General features: G+C 45.4%; 1 protein-coding gene across 1 annotated transcript in view; it reads left to right on the forward strand.

Moving 5' to 3' along the window:
- The window catches only part of TESMIN (testis expressed metallothionein like protein), a 48507-nt gene that overhangs the window by 315 nt on the left and 26047 nt on the right, over positions 1 to 22145 (forward strand). Inside the window, exons 2-6 of the mRNA XM_025357179.1 lie at positions 472 to 981; positions 4323 to 4481; positions 6578 to 6698; positions 12208 to 12284; positions 15777 to 15865. Of these exons, the coding sequence (XP_025212964.1) occupies positions 511 to 981; positions 4323 to 4481; positions 6578 to 6698; positions 12208 to 12284; positions 15777 to 15865 (917 nt within the window). The 5' untranslated portion in view covers positions 472 to 510. The remainder of the gene's footprint in view (positions 1 to 471; positions 982 to 4322; positions 4482 to 6577; positions 6699 to 12207; positions 12285 to 15776; positions 15866 to 22145) is intronic.

Here is a 22145-nt window from a genome sequence, read left to right on the forward strand (position 1 = left end):
CTCACCTGACCCCCACCCCGGCCATCCCTCTCCTGGCTGCCCCTCCCCTCGTCGCCCCTCCTCTGGCCGCCCCTCACCTGGTCGCCCCTTACCTGGCCGCCCCTTACCTGGCCGCCCCTTACCTGGTCACCCCTTACCTGACTCCCCTGGCCGCTCCTCACCTGGTCGCCCCTCACCTGACCCCTCACCTGGTCGCCCCTCACCTGGCCCCCATCCCCAGCCGCCCCTCATCTGGTCGCCCTCACCTGACCCCCTCACCTGGTCGCCCTCACCTGACCCCTCACCTGGCCGCTCGTCATCTGCTCCCCCCAATCGCCCCTCCCCTGACCCCCTCACCTGGCCCCCCTTCACCAGGCCGCCCCCTCCCCTAGTCGCCCCTCACCTGGTCCCCTCCCTTGGCCGCCCCTCCCTTGGCCGCCCCCTCCCCTCACCCCCTCCCCTTGCTGCCTCTCACCTGGCCGCGTGTTGCAGGTGCGCGGCCCCCGCCGTCCCGCTCCGCCGCCCTGCGCCATGGAGGAGGGCCCTCTGCCGGGTGGGCTGCCCAGCCCCGAGGATGCGATGGTGACGGAGCTCTTTAGCCCCGAGAGTCCGTTCGTTTCGGAGAACATTGGCCTGAAGGCCCCCGTGAAGCACGAGGAGGACGAGTTCCACGTCTTCAAAGATGCGTACCTGGGCCCGGCGGACCCTAAGGAGCCTCTCCTACACGCGTTCAACCCCCCGCTGGGCGCCGACTGCAAGGCCCAGGTCAAGGCGAAGCTCACAGCGGGCGACAGCGACGGCGGGGACCTCCTCGGGGAGTACCCCGGGATCCCTGAGCTCAGCGCGCTGGAGGACGTTGCGCTCCTGCCGACCCCGCAGCCGCCCGCCTGCAACGTGCATTTTCTGTCCTCACTGCTGCCCCCGCACCGCAGCCCGGCGGTGCTGCCCCTGAGCGCCTGGGTCCGGGAAGGAGCCGCCCACCCGGGCGTCCGGGTGATCCCAGTAAGAACCACCTGGGGAATGGGCACAACTCCCCTTCCATCCCTTCCCCAACCCATCTGAGGCTGCTGGTCTACCCCAGCATTTCCCTCTCCAAGCATTTTCCCTGGTGACACCGCACACAGCCCACCGGAATCACCGATTTTCGGCAGATCGTATACTCTTTTTCCTCTTCCTAATCCAACATGCATCGACCCAGCCAAGCCCTTCCCCTTGGAGGGGATTCTGCCCTGCACCAGTCGTCCAAAGTTGACCTAACCATGCAGATAGTGGGCAACAAAAAAAGAGGGGGAAAGCTAGGACGTGTGTTCCCTTGGGCCCTGTTGCTATCCTTGGCTTAAGGAGAGAGGCTCGCTTTCTGCTGATAACTGTTGTCTGTGAAAACAAACGCAATGTGGTGGAGGGTTGGCGTGTTTGCATCTTGCTTTTTTTTTTTTTTTTTTTTCTTCAACTTTACCAGTCTTGGAATCCATAGCACGGACTCAGAGTTAATACTTGGATTTTCCAAGCCTTGAAGTCAAGATGTGAGATCTTCCCTTTGCTAAGAAGTAATAGCTCTTCAAGCATATGTGATGTAAATCAGAGCCTAAAGAAATGCTTGCCAACTCTCAGTCGACTGCCCTGTCTAGCTGTAGATGACCACTGATAATTTTCCGCTTTGTTCTTGCTAAAACTAATGAGTTTTCAAAGGAAACAAAGGGTCCCAGGAAAATGTGTTCTTGACCCCTCAAAAAGGACCCAACTCAGAAAACTAGACCACTCATCCGTTAGGTCATTTTAGTAAGTTGTAGATGAAGCGTTTGTGGGACACAATGCTTGAGTCAGTGTTGAGATGGCTGGAGCCTGACCCTGTATCATAAGCCAGAGCAGCAGGAGCTTGGATTTCTGCTCTTCTGGTTTTCTGTTATGGTAATTGCCACTGCTTAGTGTGCAGGAAAAGGATGGGCGGAGGCTGGGGCCTCCACTGACCTCTGTCCTCAGAGGAGCCATAGAGCTCACCAGTCCCCCCAGCCTTCTCCCAGGACAGAGGTCTTCCTCACAACCTTTCTCAGAGGGCTTGAAATGTTAGGAACTGCATTTTACTGCCCAGCCAGACTCCTGTCCAGTGCCTCCTGCCGGTAGGTCCTAGCTTGCCTCATTTCCTCACAGAGTGGAGTCAGAAAGCATTAATCAGAACAAGGAAGATAGTACAAAAATTAACCGGGTGTGGTGGCGCACATCTGTAATCCCAGCTACTCGGGAGGCAGAGGCAGGAGAATTGCCTGAACCTGGGAGGCAGAGGCTGCAGTGAGCGGAGATTGCACCACTGCACTTCAGCCTGAGCGACAGAGTGAGACCCTGTCTTAAAAAACAAAACACACAAAAGAGGATTCTCTGATGTTAAAGATAGTAAAATTTCTTTAATGTAATCCAATTTTAAGAGATTGCTGGTTTGACAAACTAAAGGAGAGACTGCTTTTTAAATTTTTATTGACTGCTTTTTGATTCATTAATAAAATGGACCAGGTACAGCACTGACATGTTTATCATTAAACAGAATAGAATTATTTTCAGTAAATATTCATGATCAATTGTTAATTTCCTTTTTCTAGAAATTCATTGCCACATGTTGACCTTTGTTTTGAAAGGTCAGAAATGGAATTTTAGTATAAGTAGTTCAGATATTAGTTGCATAGGGCTGAGGAAATGATATATTCATTATAGTAGTATTTGGTGATTACAGGGAGATAAGTTAAATCTAAACTGGGATGATGTGCATAGCTCATCTCCCAAAGCAGCAAGTAGAAGAAAATTTTAAATTGTCTATATTTCTATGAAATTTGCAATATCTAAATAAAGCTACTTAAAATATAGCTAAACTTTATCTCTTTTAAGATTTATACCTAGATGCTAGTCTGCTGTGCTGAGTAAGTTGCCCATACATGGGAAATATGATTTGTTTGGGCCTCTGATTTTACTGGGCTACACAAGCTCCAATTTGAGTCAAGATCTGCATTTTGGAAGATACCCGCTCTGTGATTTTTATTTGAGGTCTTTAGTATGTTACCTTAGAGCCACCATCTTTTTGGAAGAACTCTATGGCCTGCCTTCTGGCCTTTGGGGAGCCCCACTGTCCTCTGGTCCAGGCAACTGGGGCAAGTGCAGGTGGAGGAGGAGGGGAGGGGAGGGAGGATGCAAAGTGTGGGTTTCCCAGTCCTTCTCACATTCCTACAGATTGTAAAAAGCAGCATCCCAATTTTGAAACAATCCTGATTGTAATTTTTTGTAACCACGAGGATTCTTACTTTTAAAAATTCTATTGATTTTCAGTATGATCCCTGTATTTCTCCACGATTTTGGTAATTTTGTCATCGGGTTGACAATTGTTACAGAAGATAGCTTGTAAACAAAGCTGGCAGCCAGCTCCTACTCTCCACCGTTTCATATTCGTTATTGTCCTATTAAGGCAGGAAAGGGCTACTACCTAATTACAAATCTTAGTATAAACACATCATAAATCATACTAAAATGCTACCAAGGATTTGGGGCTTTTTGAGGAAAAAAACAATTGACTAGAACATCTAATTCAAACTACTGAACATGCTGGAAGAATGTGTGATGGGGCCGGGCGCAGTGGCTCACACCTGTAATCCCAGCGCTTTGGGAGGCCGAGGCAGGTGGATCACCTGAGGTCAGGAGTTCAAGACCAGCCTGGCCACCGCAGTGAAACCCCATCTCTATTGAAAATAGAAGAATTAGCCAGGCATGGTGGTGTGAGCCTGTAATCCCAGCTACTCGGGAGGCTGAGGCAGGAGAATTGCTTGAACCCAGGAGGTGGAAGTTGCAGTGAGCTGAGATCGCAGCACTGCATTCCAGCCTTGGTGACAGAGCGAAACTTCGTCTCAAAAAAAAAAAAAAAAAAAAAAAAAATGTGTGATGAAAGGGCAGCATTTTAGGTGACTTGAAGGAAGAGCAGGCCTTCAGCTCAGAGTCAGGGACTGTGAAGCAGCATGAGAGGCAGACAACCAGCGGGGGACTCTTCTCAGTTACTTAGGTGTATTTTTAAAGCACCACATGAAAATCACATCTCCACACCTTATGGGCAGGTGGTTTTGGTCCTTGGAGTCCTCAGTCCCCAGGGAGGTGGGTCAGATGATTTGTTGCCCCTTCTTGTTGCCCACCCCCCTACCAGGGAGAAATCCATAGTTTCAGAAGCACCAGTGAGGAAGAGGCACTAAGTAAGGGTGCTCTTTTCTTTAAAATGTAACTTTTACTTATAACTGAGATTTCAATTTTCTAGATTATGCAACTGCAAGAGCCAGTGTCCACCATGTGGTCTTTAAAATAATGATTGCTTTTTTTAGGTTGAAATCAAGGAAGCAGGTGGTACTATTACAAGTAACAATCCAGAAGAAGCCACTTTCCAGAATCTTCTTGCTCAGGAATCCTGTTGCAAGTTCCCATCATCCCAGGAACTAGAGGACGCCTCCTGCTGTTCTCTTAAGAAAGATTCCAACCCAATGGTAATTATGCGAAAGAAGATGTGTAGGACTAACATTGTACTAAATGCTGGACCCCATCATTACTAAGTCAACATCATTTCACTCATTATTTTTCATTTCATGTATGTGTTGTGTCAGCATTTTTTATTGTCTCATTAGCAAAACAGGGACATCAGCTACAGCCTTTCACATCTCACCTCTAAGATTCTCATTTCAACTCCATCTTAGCAAATCAAACAAAGATGAGGACATTGCTGTATTCATTAAGAACAGCGAGCACAACTCGCATCAGTTAGTGCAGTGCTGGGGGGTCGGGGACTGCAGCTGAGCCTCGTGGTTTGACATATTGGTGTGGGGCGCCCTGCTTCCTTCATGCCCCAGTCTCTCATGATAACAGGTAACACTTGTATAGGGTATGTAATCAGTAACAACTGTGGTTTATGTCATATTTTTGCACCTTTATTTAATCCTAACAACTCTGTAGGATAGACATTTTTATCCCCACTTTATGGGTAAGAAACAGAGATGTTACATCATCTACATTGGTCTTCATAGTTAAGTGGTGCATCTAGGACTCCAGATCTCACGTGGCAAGGACTAGGTATGGGGGGAGTCGCCCACAGCATTCCTTTAGCAAAGCGCCCAGAGTCCAAATAACCCATCATTGCCTTTCCCCCAGCAAGTCTTTATTCCTAGAAATGAGGCCCTTGCCCTAAGGCATAGACGTTAACAAGCAAATACTTGAAAATGAGCCCGTCAGGAGTTTTTCTTAGCTGTGGTGCACGCTAGCATTCGCCTCTCCGTCGGGGGTTCTATTTGGGGCTATGGGTTCTGATAGCAGTTTTTCCAGGACCCTAAAAGCAGGTCAGCAGGATGAGAACTCTCCGACTCCCCCAGACAGCAGAGTGATGTTAGCACATTCCCCAGAGGGCAGGGCAGAGGCTCCCATGTGAGTAGGGCCCAGGAGTGTGCAGTAGAGGCAGGTCTGTAGAGTTCACTCTGAGCCTTTCCTGTGTGTCAGTGTGTGTGAGTGTGTGTGCGTGTGCGTGTGTGTAGCTGTAACTTTATCCTCCAAATACAAATACAACTCCAATTGAACGTGAATGCTGGCCTCTCATCAAATGTCAGGATAATGTGGAGTTTTGACCCAGTGACCACAATAGGTCCTATGTGTATTACTTTGATAACATTGGTCCTTTATGGTTCTTTGGGTTCTCCTATCTATATTATAAGCAACTTAAGTGTATAAAAAGCACAGCTGCTCTGTATAGTTGTGGTTCTACCAGCAGAATTGGAAGCTGTGTGCAGGCAGAAGCCACAGCATCTCTCACCTTTCTATCCCCACATGCCATGGCCTGGAGCAGGGCACACAATGAGTTTCCTCAGTGCTTTTGCTTGCCGGGTAGACCCACCTGGCTTGTGACCATTTATTTATGGTCAGTATCCAAAGAGGGGTCTGACAGTGCTCCTCAGGCCCAGGCAGATCGATGTGACTTCTTAGAACTTTACAGTTCTTGGATTAACCTTTCTAAGCTGTACTTGTAGGAAACAAAATAGATGTGTTTTTAAAACCCCATGTGTTAAATAATGACATGTGTGTGGGAGGAAAGAACAGCTGGAGTAAAATTAGAGAGGATTTTAAGTGCATGCCCAGGGACTCAGGGACATGCCACCAGGGCCTCAGTGCCTACTGGGTCTGAATGGGCTGGGGCTCAGCAGAGCAGCACCCTCTTCTGCTCATGTCAGTGGTGAAGTGAGGACAAGGCAAAGGAAGCTCTGGGGCATGGCTACCTGATTCCCTAACTAAATCTTGACGGTCAGACACCTGTGGAGAAAGATATGCACATAAACTTTTTTCTGTTAGCACACTGAACGCATCTCAGGAAACATTTCTGGGGTTGTTTTTTCTGTTGTTGTTTTGTTTTTTTGCCCTTTGGTGTCTCCAAAGAGCATGTTAGTGTAGAGTAAGAAATCGAAAACAGATCTATAGTTTTCTATCTTCCATTAAAACGTAACTTCTGGATTAAGGCTATTTTTTCAAATTCAAGTTTATTTAAGTTCATTATTACTGGAATTATGTTTCAAAAATGAAACTTGATCATTCTTTTTCATTTTAGGTGATATGCCAATTGAAAGGGGGCACACAAATGCTGTGTATAGACAATTCTGGAACAAGAGAACTAAAAGCACTCCATTTGGTTCCTCAGTATCAAGATCAAAACAATTATCTACAGTCAGGTACAAAGTTAATAAAAAAACTATGTCATATATGTAAGTTGGTAAATGAATATGTTTGGCTTTGTATATAAAGTAAAATGGCAACTAGGATATATTTTTTTTGTGGGTATCAATAGTTTTTTTTTATTATTATACTTTAAGTTCTAGGGTACATGTGCACAACATGCAGGTTTGTTACATATGTATACATGTGTCATGTTGGTGTGCTGCACCTATTAACTCGTCATTTACATTAGGTATATCTCCTAATGCTATTCCTCCCCCCTCCCCCACCCCACGACAGGCCCCAGTGTGTGGTGTTCCCCACCCTGTGTCCAAGTGTTCTCATTGTTCAGTTCCCACCTATGAGTAAGAACATGTGGTGTTTGGTTTTCTGTCTTTGTGATAGTTTGCTCAGAATGATAGTTTCCAGCTTCATCCATGTCACTGCAAAGGACATGAACTCATCCTTTTTTATGGCTGCATAGTATTCCATGGTGTATATGTGCCACATTTTCTTAATCCAGTCTGTCATTGATGGACATTTGGGTTGATTCCAAGTCTTTGCTATTGTGAATAGTGACACAATAAACATACGTATGCATGTGTCTTTATAGCAGCATGATTTATAATCCTTTGGGTATATACGCAGTAATAGGATGGCTGGGTCAAATGGTATTTCTAGTTCTAGATCCTTGAGGAATCGCCACACTGTCTTCCACAATGGTTGAACTAGTTTACAGTCCCACCAACAGTGTAAAAGTGTTCCTATTTCTCCACATCCTCTCCAGCACCTGTTGTTTCCTGATTTTTTAATGATCGCCATTCAAACTGGTGTGGGATGGTATCGCATTGTGGTTTTGATTTGCATTTCTCTGATGGCCAGTGATGAACACTTTTTCTTTTTCTTTTTTTTCTTTTTTCTTTTTTTTTTTTTTTTTGAGACAGAGTCTTGCTGTCTCTCCCAATCTGGAATGCAACTCCCAGTCTGGAATGCCATCTCGGCTCACTGCAAGCTCTGCCTCCCAGGTTCACGCCATTCTCCTGCCTCAGCCTCCCGAATGGCTGGGACTACAGGCGCCCGCCACCACACCCAGCTAATTTTTTGTATTTTTAGTAGAGATGGGGTTTCACTGTGTTAGCCAGGATAGTCTTGATCTCCTGACCTCGTGATCCACCCACCTCGGCCTCTCAAAGTGCTGGGATTACAGGCATGAGCCACTGCGCCTGGCCATGGTGAGCACTTTTTCATGTGTGTGTTGGCTACGTAAATGTCTTCTTTTGAGAAGTGTCTGTTCATATCCTTCACCCACTTTTTGATGGAGTGGTTTGATTTTTTCTTGTAAATTTGTTTAAATTCTTTGTAGATTCTGGATATTAGCCCTTTGTCTGATGGGTAGATTGCAAAAATTTTCTCCCATTCTGTAGGTTGCCTGTTTACTCTGATGGTAGTTTCTTTTGCTGTGCAGAAGCTCTTTATTTAATTAGATCCCGTTTCTCAATTTTGGCTTTTATTGCCATTGCTTTTGGTGTTTTAGACAGTGAGCAGTGAATTCCTATGTCCTGAATGGTATTGCCTAGGTTTTCTTCTATGGTTTTTATGGTTTTAGGTCTGACATTTAAGTCTTTAATCCATCTTGAATTAATTTTTGTATAAGGTGTAAGGAAGGGATCCAGTTTCAGCTTTCTACATATGACTAGCCAGTTTTCCCAGCACCATTTATTAAATAGGGAATCCTTTCCCCATTTCTTGTTTTTGTCAGCTTTGTCAAAGATCAGATGGTTGTAGATGTGTGGTATTTTTTCTGAGGCCTCTGTTCTGTTCCATTGGTCTATATCTCTGTTTTGGTACCAGTACCATGCTGTTTTGGTTACTGTAGCCTTGTAGTATAGTTTGAAATCAGGTAGTGTGATGCCTCAATTATGTGAAGAAAGTCATTGGTAGCTTGATGGGGATGGCATTGAATCTGTAAATTACCTTGGGCAGTATGGCCATTTTCACAATATTGATTCTTCCTATCCATGAGCCTGGAATGTTCTTACATTTATTTGGGTCCTCTTTTATTTCATTGAGCCTTGGTTTATAATTCTCCTTAAAGAGGTCCTTCACATCCCTTGTAAGTTGGATTCCCAGGTATTTTATTTTCTTTGAAGCAATTGTGAATGGGAGTTCACTCATGATTTGACTCTCTGTTTGTCTGTTATTGGTGTATAGAAATGCTTGTGATTTTTGCACATTGATTTTGTATCCTGAGACTTTGCTGAAGTTACTTATCAGCTTAAGGAGATTTTGGGCTGAGACGATGGGGTTTTCTAAATATACAATCATGTCATCGGCAAACAGAGACAATTTGACTTCCTCTTTTCCTAGTTAAATACCCTTTATTTCTTTCTCCTGCCTGATTGCCCTGACCAGAACTTCCAACACTGTGTTGAACAGGAGTGGTGAGAGAGGGCATCCCTGTCTTGTGCCAGTTTTCAAAGGGAATGCTTCCAGTTTTTGCCCATTCAGTATGATATTGGCTGTGGGTGTGTCATAAATAGCTCTTATTATTTTGAGATACATCCCATCAATACCTAATTTATTGAGAGTTTTTAGCAGGAAGGGCTGTTGAATTTTGTTGGAGACCTTTTCTGCATCTATTGAGATAATCATGTGGCTTTTGTCTTTTGTTCTGTTTATATGATGGATTGCGTTTATTGATTTTTATATGTTGAGCCAGCCTTGCATCCCAGGGATGAAGCCAACTTGATCATGGTGGATAAGCTTTTAGATGTGCTGCTAGATTCGGTTTGCCGGTATTTTATTGAGGATTTTTGCATCGATGTTCATCAGGGATATTGGTCTAAAAATTCTCTTTTTTTGTTGTATCTCTGCCAGGCTTTGGTATCAGGATGATGCTGGCCTCATAAAATGAGTTAGGGAGGATTCCCTCTTTTTCTATTGATTGGAATAGTTTCAGAAGGAATGGTACCAGCTCCTCTTTGTACCTTGGCAGCCAGGATATTAAACAGGAAATTTGGCAAACCTCGTAGTCCATATTAGTAAGCTAAGAATAGAAAAAAATATATATCTACAGACTAATTTTTATACCGTGTAGTGACTCTCAAATTCTTGGATAGCTGTGCTTCATGTCACCTAGCTGCTGAGAGCTTTGTGATCCTAACAGGTGACGACTCAGACCGACACTGCGTTGTTATGAATTCCACAAGTAGGTACGTCGATATGCCTAGATTGAAACATCAGCCTTTCCCAGTCTGACCTGATGGGCTGACTTCAGGTGTGGTATAAAACACCTACATTTTAATGTAAACATTTCAGTGTAATCAGTGAGAACTATCATTCTGCTTTAATCACCATGAGTTCTGAAATAAAGGATTTGTCTGACATTCATTCTAAGAAATTCATTCTTATCTAAGAAACTTTCTTTAACCTGGCACAATAATAAGAAATGATCTGTAAGTACTTGATTGTTCTAAAATGCCTTATGCATGATTAGAGAAAGAATAAATGACATATTTTAGGATTGTGTTTAACAAAAGTGAGATGCTAATTCTTAAAAACTAGGCCTCTCTGTGGGGACTGCATATGATCACATTACCCTTGATCTTGAGTTAAGGAGAATATTCATTGCCAGATGATTCACTGACCTTGCCTGTAACTTGAAACCAATAGCAAATCCAGATGTAGTTTCATTGGCCTTTGAAGTCCAGGGCAAAAAGACGAAGCATGACTCCCTATTTCCCCGTTGCATCCTGATTGTCTCCCTATCCAGGGACAGAAGAAATATCCTCAAGACATTGAGTTTTTCACAGCAAAGAAGCTGAGATTGGGGCTTTGGCCTCATCTCCTATAGGTCCATGCTGCATCTCTGATCTCTACAATCAGTGAGAAGGTCTTTCCTGCTCCCCTTCCTCCTGGCACATGACAAAATTCTAGTGCCTTAAGGTCTGCAGGAGGAGAGGGTTTATATAGTGTTTTCCAGTTCAATTATCATATATATAATCATACCCCCCCCACTCGCGTCTCCTTTGTTACACTGTGCACATATTAAACATCACCATAAAGTATGTGCATCCTGTTGCCTGCGTCTGAGTTTCCTCACTCAAAGGATGCCTAGGCCTGGAGAAGGAAAAGTGTTCAGGTGCTTCAGGAGAGTAAGACACATTTCTCCTTCTGCTTGAACTCATGAGCACAGAGGCTTACATACCCTTAGTGTCTCAAGAATGTTTTTCACGGCACTTGTAAACCAAATAAATACCTATCAGTTCCAGTACTAAGTAGTTTAGTCTAAATAGCTTAGTAAGTATTTATATCCAACCACTTAGTAACCACTTGAAAAAAATACACATAAATCCAAAGTAGTGCCAGCTGCGGTGGCTCACACCTGTAATCCCAGCACTTTGGGAGGCTGAGGCAGGTGAATCGCTTGAGCTCAGGAGTTCAAGACAAGCCTGGGTACCATGGCGAAACCCTGTCTCTACAAGAAATAAAAAAAAAATGAGCTGGGCTTGGTGGTGTGCACCTGTTGTCTCAGCTGACTGGGGGACTGAGGTGGGAGAATTGCTTGAGCCCAGAAAGTTGAGGCTGAGGCTGCAGTGAGCCAAGATCGCACTCTAGCCTGGGTGACAAAGTGAGACCCTGTCTCAAAAAAAAAAAAAAAAAAGTGGTTCCTGTGGTATCCAATAGATGTCCCTGGGCTTTCTTTAAAACATAAAATACCAGCCTGGAATGCTTGCTCACGCCTGTAATCTCAGCACTTTGTGAGACCAGGCCGGAGGATTGCTTGAGCCCAGTAGTTCAAGACCAGTCTGGTCAATGGGGCGAGACCCTGTCTCTACAAAAAATGAAAACATTAGCCAGGCATAGTGGCACAGGCCTGTGGTCTCAGCTACTTGGGAGGCTGAGGCAGGAGAATCACTTGAGCCTGGGGTGTCAAGGCTGCAGTGAACCATGGTAGTGCCACTGCACTGCACTCTGGGCAACAGAGCAAGACCCTATCTGAAAAAAGCAAAAAAAAAAAAAAAAGGAAAAAGAAAAGAAAAGATAAAATATCCAGTGAAGCTGGGTATGTCTATAGGCCCAGCTACTTGGGAGGCTGAGGCAGGAGGATTGCTTGAGCCCAGGAGTTTGAAGCCAGCCTGGGCAACATAGCAAGACCCTATCTCAAAAAAATGTTTTAATCCAGTGCTGCCTAGTGAGTTTGCTGTGGCACCGCAGGTCACCTTGGCACACAATTTGGGGACCAGAGCACTAACAATATTGTTTTAGTCTAGTAGACTATCCCTGGAAGCTCAGATCAAATAGCTTTATGACCATCTCCCCCAAAAAAGAAAAGAAAAATGGGTGCATTAAGTAAAATACTGACTTGAAAGGTTTTAGAGAATAAAAAACGTTAACTAGGATCAAGATAAGTGGAAATAACTTTGCACAGGATACATCCATAATAGACTTTTGCACTTTCTTTTATGTGTAAGTGGAAGAGAAATGATAGATGCTACAATTAATTTTTAATTGTCTTCCTTACAGATGTCCCTAAACCCATGACTGCTTTAGTAGGGAGATTTTTGCCAGCATCAACAAAATTAAATCTCATTACACAACAAGTGAGTCATTATTTTAATTTTTAAAATACAATTGTGCATTATTGTCTCTTAAAATTTTGATTGTTATGGTTGGAATTACTCAGGAAATATAATTTATTTTCCATTTAGAAGTCAACAGTGAAATACTTTCTAAGTGTTCAGTCCCTGCCCCACTGTGTCAGACACTGTAGCCTGGAGTCAGTCTCGGACACGATTATTCTTCACCAACTTGATGAAGCCCTCTTGCCCTTTCCTGCAGCGTCCAGACCGGCATTCCACCACACTTGCTAACTTGTCCTCTGTGGCCCCACTAGCAGGATATTCCACCTCCTTGGTCCAGAACACTCCTCACCCTCCTCAGTGTTATGGAAATACTTTTTTAAAGTTTGCTTTTACCATTACACCATGATATGCATATATTACATATAAGAGGATAAATATGCTCTTTTTCTCGAGTCTTGCTATGGAGTGTCACTTCCCCAGAAGAGCATTTCCTAATTCCCCAGCATAGACCTCCAGCCATGATCACAGTGCTGTCTCTTGCTCTGCACGGCACTCTCACTGGCTTGCATTTTGTGGTTGGTTGGTTTATCTGCATCCACCCATGAGAATGCAGGCTCCATGGAGGCAGAGGCCATGTGTGTCTCGTTCATCTCTGTAAACTGAGAATCAGCACAAAGCCTGGCCCATGTAGGGCACCCACTCACCCTTCAATAAGGATGGTCACTGATCTGTGAGCTAATTGAACCCCAGAAAACAAAACACACACCTCTACCCTCCTGCAGCTTACATTTTAGTGCAGGAGATAGACAATTAGCAAATCTAATAAAGAAGCCAATTACATCATCTGTTAGGAGAGCAGAGGAAGGGGGTTGGGGGGATGGGGATTTGATGGGGAAAAAGGCTAGCTGCAGGTTTAAGAAGGGTGATCATGGCTCCGTTGTGAAGGTGACATTTGAGCAAAGCCTTTAAAGAGATGAGGCAATGAGCCATGTGAAGCAAGCTGTGGAACATCCCAGGCGGGCCTTGGATAGGGTCATGCCTGCTGTGGTCGCAGCAAGGAGGCCACTGGGCCTGGGATAGTGTGAGCTAGGGAAGTAGGGCAGGGAAGAAGTCAAGACATTGGAAGAATTATGGCTTCCACTCTAAAGAGGGGCTGGCGGGGAGGAGGGGTCAAGGAGAAAGGTGAGCCTGTTTTGGCAATAATCTCGGGGAGAGACGATGGCTCAGATCAGGTGGTGGCAGTGGAGGTGGCAAGAAATAGCTTCTGGGGATACTTTGAAGGTTGAGCCAACAGGATTTGCTGATGGATTGGATGTAGGATGTGAGAGAAAGAGAGGAGTCAAGGATGCCCCCAAGATTTTCAGCCTGGTTGATTGGAGAGATGGAGTTTCCACCAACAGAGATGAGATGGTACAAGTTTTTCAAAGGTGTCCAGGAGTTCCATTTGGATATATTAAATTTGGGATGCCTCAGAAGATGTCGTGTAGGAGTTTAGAGTGAGGAAGGGCTAGGCAGGAGGGCTGAGATTGGGATTCCTAGTATATAGACAGTACTGAAAGCCATGTGCATAGATGAGATCTCAAAGGGAGTGAGTGTAAATTGAGTTAGATATTTGTTGAGTTAGTGAGTAAATACTTCTCAAGTGATATATTGGCCAAGAGAAAAGAGAGTATTATCAGTGCAGGAGGTGAGTGTAAGCCGGGATCTGGCGAGCACCAAGGTGGAGTCTGTGTTGGAACCTCATAGAACCCTCCTACCTGCTGGCCCCCTCCACGCTGCTGGCCTTCCTTTCTCTGCTGTTTCAGCCACCAGTCCAGAAGGCACACACTGCACTTGCTCTTTCACCTCTAAGACCTTGCATAAGAAACCCGTTTGGCCACAATTTGCTGTCTCCTCACCTTCCCCCAGCTTTCCTTGACTGTTTGTTATCATCCCCATTTTGGCCTCTTATCCAGCATGGACCTCAAGGACAATTCTTTTAGCAATGCATTTGCTGCTCCCCGAGAATCCTTTGCTTCCTTGCCAGACCCCAGTTCTATATATTCTTTGGAGCGTTACCACCCAAAGTGTGGCGCATGGAGTAGAACTGTTGGGATCACCTGGGAGCTTGTTAAGAAGTGCAGAACCTCAAGTTCCACCCCAGACCTGAGATTCAGACCCCCTGGATCAGATCTGCATTTTCACAAGGACCCTGGATGACTTGTGCACACAGCAGAGTCTGAGAAGCCCTTCCTCCGAGTTGACTTCCTTCACTCCAAGAGGACCAAACATTGCTGAAGAAACCTGTGGATTCCAGCATAAAGTTGCCCTGGATTTACAACCTATGGAGTACATAAGAGATTCTCTGCTTTACTTTGGGGCTAAATAAGCAAAGGGGGAAAAATGTAATTTTACCTGGTTTATGCGAATAATTGCCTCAATCCTGAGAACTATGACATCCTTTCTCCAAAAGAATGCAAAACTCTTCAGACTGACATTTGAAGACAGGGGCCTCATAATTAGGTGTCCAGGTGAGGGCAAAAGAGACACCCATCTCAGGGCCTTGTGAGCACTCCCTTCTGTGTACGAGCAAGAGGAGAGCAGGAAGGGGCTTCCTGGGAAGAAGCCTGGGGACTCAAGACTGATTGTAAATGAGGCCGTGGGACCCAGGGGGCTTTCTCAGTGTCTTCCAGCCCTAATGAATGGTGATGACACACAGTTTAAATCGGGCACAGAATGGAGGAAGTGCAGAGGATAAATACAACATGCGTTTTGTTTTCTAAGACTATACTTTTTAAAGTTTTAAAAATTTATTTAAAGATACGTTTCCATTTTTGGAGAGAGGAGGGGACAAGGATATGAGGTTTAACTGTGATATATGCACAAAATCTGAAAACCTAATTGTATCTAGTACTGTTAATTTCTTCAAGCTACTGAGTAGAAGAGAAGTAGGCCAGTGATGGCTTTGCTGCCTGTTACTTTCCCTGTGAACAGCCTCCACAGGCCATGCTAATGAGTAACATAAAGAAAGATGGGACCTGGGAAAGCAAAGAATGTGGACAATGCAGAGATTATGACATTGCTTTTGAATTAGTTAAAACAGGTTACAAAATATTTTTTTTCAATACATGAAAAATCATGGTTGCCAACAAGACTTCAAATGTCAAGATCTCTGTAAGAAACTTTCTAGTTTACGGAAATTTGTCATTAAATGTATTTCACAATTGATAGCCTATAAAAATGAAAAGGAGTTCCATGACAATACCCCTGACCAGCTGAGTGACAGCTATGGACGGCCTCCAGCCCATGGAGGCCAGCCCTGCATTTTTGCACACTTCTAGGCAGGCCTCGGCACTAGAGTCTGCCCAGTGAAAGTGGATTCCTTGTGGTAATAAGACCCAGACATGATTATAAGGGATGGTGATGTAAACCTTTAGAGAAAAAAAGAATCATTTTTATCTGGGGGCTGGCTGACTGGAACTTTAAAGATCCTTGCTAATTCCAAATATCCTTGCCTTTGACTTTGAACAGCTTGAGGGAGCCTTACCATCGGTAGTCAATGGGTCTGCTTTCCCCTCGGGATCAACTCTTCCAGGACCACCAAAAATAACTTTGGCTGGGTAAGGATTAGAAGCAATACGTTGTCACTCTAATGTAAGAATTTAAGAGACTTTTGGATACATTTATGATTTTCTTCTAAACTATAAAATGAGCTTCACTGCACACCTTCATGACTTCTGAGAAATGTTTTTACTGTCAGCAGTGCCACTGACAGTGTTGCTGTCTGTGTCTGGTTTCGTTGGGGTTGCAAACGCTGCTGGAAAGTCTGGCCCATAGTCTGTATCTGTCCCTGTCCTCCTGTCCGCTGTCCTATGTCAGTGTTTCTGAGGCTTGTTGCCATTTATAGCTCTGTCTTCATTCCATGTTGATTCAAACTGTGCTGGCCTCTCTTTTTTGCTGTCGTCCGTGTAAATAATGGCGTGGCAGCCACGTAGCATGAACGGGGAGCTGCAGAGTGCCCTCCAGCCGCCTCTGCCCGCTGCCTTCTGTGCTGAGTAGGCTTGAGCTCTATGGCAGGTGCTAATGCATGATCTGTCTTCACATCTCCAGGTGGACATAGGCTGTGCTTATCTGGGACCTCATCTTGCTATTTCTTGCCTTGTCTTGTGTTTATAATTGTTGCTAATTAAACTAATCAGCTGGTTGAAATTGTCAGGTTAACATTTATGTATTAACAGTGGTTTGGGCAACCCTCTCCGTTCATTGAGCCCTGTAGTTGATTATGGAGATCAGCATATTCCTACCTCCAGGAGGTGTGTGTTTGTTTGTTTGTTTGTTTTCTCTTGTTTTTTGTTGTTGTTGTGGTTGTGGGTTTTTTTTTTTTGTTTTTTTTTTTTGAGACAGACTCTTGCTCTGTCACCCAGGCTAGAGTTCAGTGGCATAATCTCCGCTCACAGCAACATCCGCCTCCTGGGTTCAAGCAATTCTCCTGCCTCAGCCTCCCACGTAGCTGGGACCACAGGCGCCCACCACCACACCCGGCTAATTTTTGTCTTTTTTTTTTTTTTTTTTTTTGAGACGGAGTCTCGCTCTGTCGCCCAGGCGGGAGTGCAGTGGCCGGATCTCAGCTCACTGCAAGCTCCGCCTCCCGGGTTTATGCCATTCTCCTGCCTCAGCCTCCCGAGTAGCTGGGACTACAGGCACCCGCCACCTCGCCCGGCTAGTTTTTTTGTGTTTTTTAGTAGAGACGGGGTTTCACCGTGCTAGCCAGGATGGTCTTGATCTCCTGACCTCGTGATCCGCCCGTCTCGGCCTCCCAAAGTGCTGGGATTACAGGCTTGAGCCACCGCGCCCGGCCTTAATTTTTGTATTTTTTAGTAGAGACTGGATTTCACCATGTTGGCCAGGCTGGTCTTGAACTCCTGACCTCAGATGATCCGCCTGCCTCAGCCTCCCAAAGTTCTGGGATTACAGGCGTGCCTGGCCTGCCTGCAGCAGTTCTTTTGGCCCACAGTCTAAGACAAACACATACCCTGGGCCTGAGAGACAGCAGTCAAGCACCTTACAGGATATAGCCCGCGGCCTCTAGTGCTTTCTAGGCTCCTGCAGAGTTCTGCCATCGGGCATGGCTTCGTGATGGCCTTGGTAAGTGTGAGGAGAGTGGTTTGGGGCTGGAATGAAAGGCTGTAAATCCGGAAACACACTGGAACCGATCAACACCATCAGCTCTCATGGTCACTGAAGGGCGTTGGTTGCTCCCTGGCACTGCTGCTTCAGCTTCTGCAGTGGCTCCTTTAGCTGTTGTAATTCTGTGCCCAGGCTGTTGACAGCTTTTGCTGAGTTTGACGGAATAAGACCGTGGGCCCTGCTGCTTGCTTCACTCTCTGGGTGTGATGGATCGGTGAGGGTGCAGTTGCTATCATTGTAATTGGTCATCTCATCACGGCTGTTAACATTTCTGGACCAAACAAAAATGACTTCAGCAACTTCCAGATTCTGCTGATACATTACACAGGATGATCTAAAAGGACACAGTTCTGAAGATACTCATTTTTCTTGTAATCTGGGGGCATCTGGTCGATAGTATTGACTCACTCTGAGCTGTATTGTGTCTAGAACATTCAAGGACATTTGATACTTCTCATACTTTAACTGTGTACTCTCCCAGTTACAGTGCCCTCTGAGGCTTCCATGTGGTGCAGCCGATGGGCATTTGCACAGAGGAGCAGTCATGAGAGAGTTTTCAGGGCAACTATTTCTCCTTTTCCCCCTTTTCATCTCCCCCTGCTCCCCATTCTCCTCCTCCTCCTTCCTCTTCTCGTCCCCTCATCCTCGTCTTTGTTCTCCTCCCCCTGCTCTTCTTCCTCTCTCCTTTTCCTCCTCCTCTATCTATACTAGATTTTTTTCAATCAGTCACATGTTTTTCTTTATTTTGAAGGTTACAAAAGATTTCTCTATTGTAAATGGTGTGCCAGGAACAACATGAGATGTGTATTTGTATTTTTTATGCACATAATTACTTGATCTGATGCCTCTCCACTTAATTGGGTCTGATGATTTTTATCTCGACATCTACAATGCTGATGATATGCTGGAATCTCTACCAATTTATTGTTAGTGGTAAGGAAGCAGTCAGAGAACGTTTTGCTGGTTGTTTCATTCTGTGTGAGTTCCCAACCAAGACTCTGGCAGCCCAGTGTGGTTCCGATGTATCTAACCTAGTAGAGGCCATAGAAGCAGTTCAGCTCAGGCTGGAGGCCAGCAGGCTGAGCGTGCGAGCTGACCCGATGGTCATTTGTTAGGGTTGGGGGGTGAACTGGCTAACTTATTAACTAGCTTATCATATTAATAAAAACTCTTTAATACAAATCCGTGTCCTGACATTCTGTAGCTTTAATAATCCCATTATCAATCTGGTAATAAATGTGAATTCTGACACATTGTTGATGCTACTGGTTTTAGTAACATAATGAACACCATAATAGAGAATATTCAAGGGTCTGCTTCTCCGGCAATTTTTTTGCTAAAGATGAGGTTATCATGTTGTGGTGTAGTTTTTTTAGAAGGCTTTTCTGAGGCAGAGTTGTCCAGATCTTTTCTAACTCTTTAATTTTTAGATGGGCACTGACCGAGCAGTCTATCTGGAGCCATGGAAGTGATTTTCCACTTAGTGTCCACTGCAGTCAGAGACCCTCACTGCCCCACACTCCGTGCTCATTCCTGATGAGTGTCTTTGCTGACGCTGTTATTTAAACTGGGCCGTCCTGTTGAGCAATAGTGAAGAAACCTTGCCGCCTTAAAAGCTGATGTCAAGTTCCACCTCCTTCAAGAGCATTTGGTTTTCACTTCTTCCGTCTATGCTGAACTATGCTGCCTCTGAGTTTCTGCAGTGTTTACAGTCGGTATAGCACAGTGTGCTGGTTGATTATTCTGAGTTTCTGTGGCGTTTACAGTCAGTATTGCACAGTGTGCTGGTGGATTATTCTCTTATGTGCTGTAATGTTTCCATTGCCTGTGTCTCGTATCCCTGCTGACTTGGTGGATTCCTCCAGGACAGGCACCATGTGTTAAATAGATAGTTATCCTTGGTGTCCCCTGAAGCACTGACCATGGTCCTGGCCACACAGTGATTTCTAGTAAATGCCTGCTGGCCTCCTCCTGCCTCTGTAGATACTCGTGGGCCTGTCACCCTCCCTCCACAGTTACAGTGGTTCCCCACTGGACTGCCTCCACAAGCCCCAACGCCACTTCCTCAAGGGAACAGTTTTTGTTCCTCTGGACAGGGAGGGCCGGTCCACCCTGTGCCCCAGCTCAGGGCAGGTCTGAGAGGGCCAAGGACAAGAGCAGTGAAGTAGCTGTCAGAGCCCCCTCTGAACAGGCCCAGGTCTGACCCACAGGTGAACAGGCCAGGTGGCAGGATGGCTAGACCTGCCACCTCTAGGCACCCACGAGGGCGGAAAGCTGTAACTCTCCTATCTCTAAAGGAAAAACCAAACTAGATGAATTCTCAATTAATACAGAATTCAGCAACATCGTCTTTATCTCTAAAATGGTAGCTTTCTCCAGAAGAGGTCAAAGTTAGCAGCTTGCCCCAGTTTCATGTGCCATGAGCTGTTTCCCATGGGGAGCAGGATGGGTCACTAAACAGAGGCACAGGTGGTGAGCGCAGGGGCGGCAGACCAGTCAGTCATGCATACCAGAGCAGTGAGGTGAGGGCAGGCCAAGTGAGGGGGATTTGGGGCTGACCTCAGCTCTGACAGCCAGTCAAGAGAGCTGAGCGTGCGGGCGCTCGGAGCACAGAGGACAGGGCAAAGACTTTGCCTCTCTTTAGGGCGTTTGTATTAGTTACCAACCCCTATGCTCCATGAGATGGCATGAGGCTGACAGCAAGCACGGACTGTGTGCCAGGTGCTGTTCGAGTTCTGGTAGGAAACCCAAGACTAAGATGCAGCCTTGCTCAGAAGTGGCCAGTGCGTCGCAGAGATGAGACCTGTGTACATGACTTCAAAGAGCACACTAATACAGATGCACGCCCACACTGGGTACAGGGACAGCCCTGTCACAGAATTCTAAATTAAATGCTGTATTCGTTTAGAATTCATCTAGTTTGGTTTTTGTCACATGGTGTTTTGTACACGTTCCCCTCCTTGTCACCACAGCCTATTGAACCACTTCCATTGCAAATGTTCTGAGCTCCTTGGTGAGTGTCTCTTCTGAGCAATGCTTGGGAACTTCTCCTGATGGTTTAAGGTGCAGCTGCCCTCACGTTCAGCAACACCCAGAGACACATTAGAGGAGGAGTTTGTTTCTTCTCTAATGCCCCTGAAGATGACTTCTGAGCTAATCACAAAATGTAATTAGGAAGGAGTTGTAATAATCCCTTCCTAAAATGAGGAAAGTCCCCAGTGATCACATGGCACACTTAAGTGATTACTAACATGCTTTGATATTGTTAGTAATATTACAGCGTGGACTGCTTTAGCACTGGTATATCTGAAGACGAACGACGCTTTATCTATTGTTCTTTAATTTGTACTTCCTATTAGCATTCAGATTTTTTTTTGGGGAAAGAGCTGTTTGGTGGGGAGAGGAGCACAAAAAAAAAAAAAATAGAGGTTTAAACAGGTCAGGGGGAGAAGAACTCCAGGAAGACATCTTGGGAAGGGTGAAGAGCCTTAGGACCCCGCTCCGCACACACACTGACTCCCTGGAAGACATCTTGGGAAGGGAGAGCAGCCTTAGGACCCTGCTCTGCACATACCACTGACTTCCTGGAAGACATCTTGGGAAGGGAGAGCAGCCTTAGGACTCTGCTCTGCACATACCACTGACTTCCTGGAAGACATCTTGGGAAGGGAGAGCAGCCTTAGGACACCGCTACACACACACACTGACTCCCTGGGCATGTGTGGCTGTGTTTGGTGGCGCTAGTTGCATCACATTGGAAACTCCCACTTCATGATTAGGCATCTATCAATAATACCTATAACTATCTGGTGTTGAGATTCTCACAATGTGTTGAAAAACACCAGATGCTTAGCTAATTCTCTATATAAGGAGTAACGATCTGAATACATTTTCTTTTTTAATCTTTATAGAGTAACTCTTAGTTCATGGGACACAAAGTCTAAAAAGCCATGTAACTGTACCAAATCCCAGTGTCTGAAATTGTAAGTAATCACAAATCCTTCATTATTAAATATGAAATAAGGTTGCTTAGAAGTCAGTAAGTGGAGCATAGTCTAGAGAAACCAGAATGGCTAGCACTGCACGTGTTACAGTTACTTCTCAACAATCTTGTCCTGATGCTCGTTGTCCAGAACAGCGAGACCAGCGAGAAGCAGCCACTTTTGCATGAACCTGGTATGGATTTTTGGTATTATCTGGGCGAACTAATTTAGTCAAGATACTAGTGGCTCACACTTCAAGGGGCGTAATTTTTCTTGGGTTTTGGCTCGCATCCTCTAGCCCCTCAGACAAGTGCTAACCATGTCATTGTTGAGCGTTAACTGTAATATTTCCACATCCTATTTTTAAAAAGTTTTATGAATTGGTTTACTCTACATTGAAATTTTCTCAGAAAAGTTCTCCCCCAGCCAGGAGGTGTGGTCAAAGGGTGACAGGGCCGATTGTCACGTGGAGTCGGGGACTGGAAGTAGACGATGTGGCTGAAGTAGGAGGCGGACCTCATTGCCATGCTTGACAGCACTGGGTGCATCAGTTTCCTCGGCCGCCCTGTGAAAGTTGGCGTCTGGTGTCTGTGCTGTCTGCCCTCCCTTAGCTCTTGCTGTGGGCTGCTTGCTTTCTGCTCTTATGTCTGCCTAGCCTTAAGTTACATGTTGAAAAGGGAAAACATTTCCTAGTCCCAATGTCTGATGACCCTAACCACAGTCTCCACGT

The sequence above is a fragment of the Theropithecus gelada genome, chromosome 14 (genome assembly GCF_003255815.1).
Source record: "Theropithecus gelada isolate Dixy chromosome 14, Tgel_1.0, whole genome shotgun sequence".
In the NCBI taxonomy this organism is placed as follows: domain Eukaryota; kingdom Metazoa; phylum Chordata; class Mammalia; order Primates; family Cercopithecidae; genus Theropithecus; species Theropithecus gelada.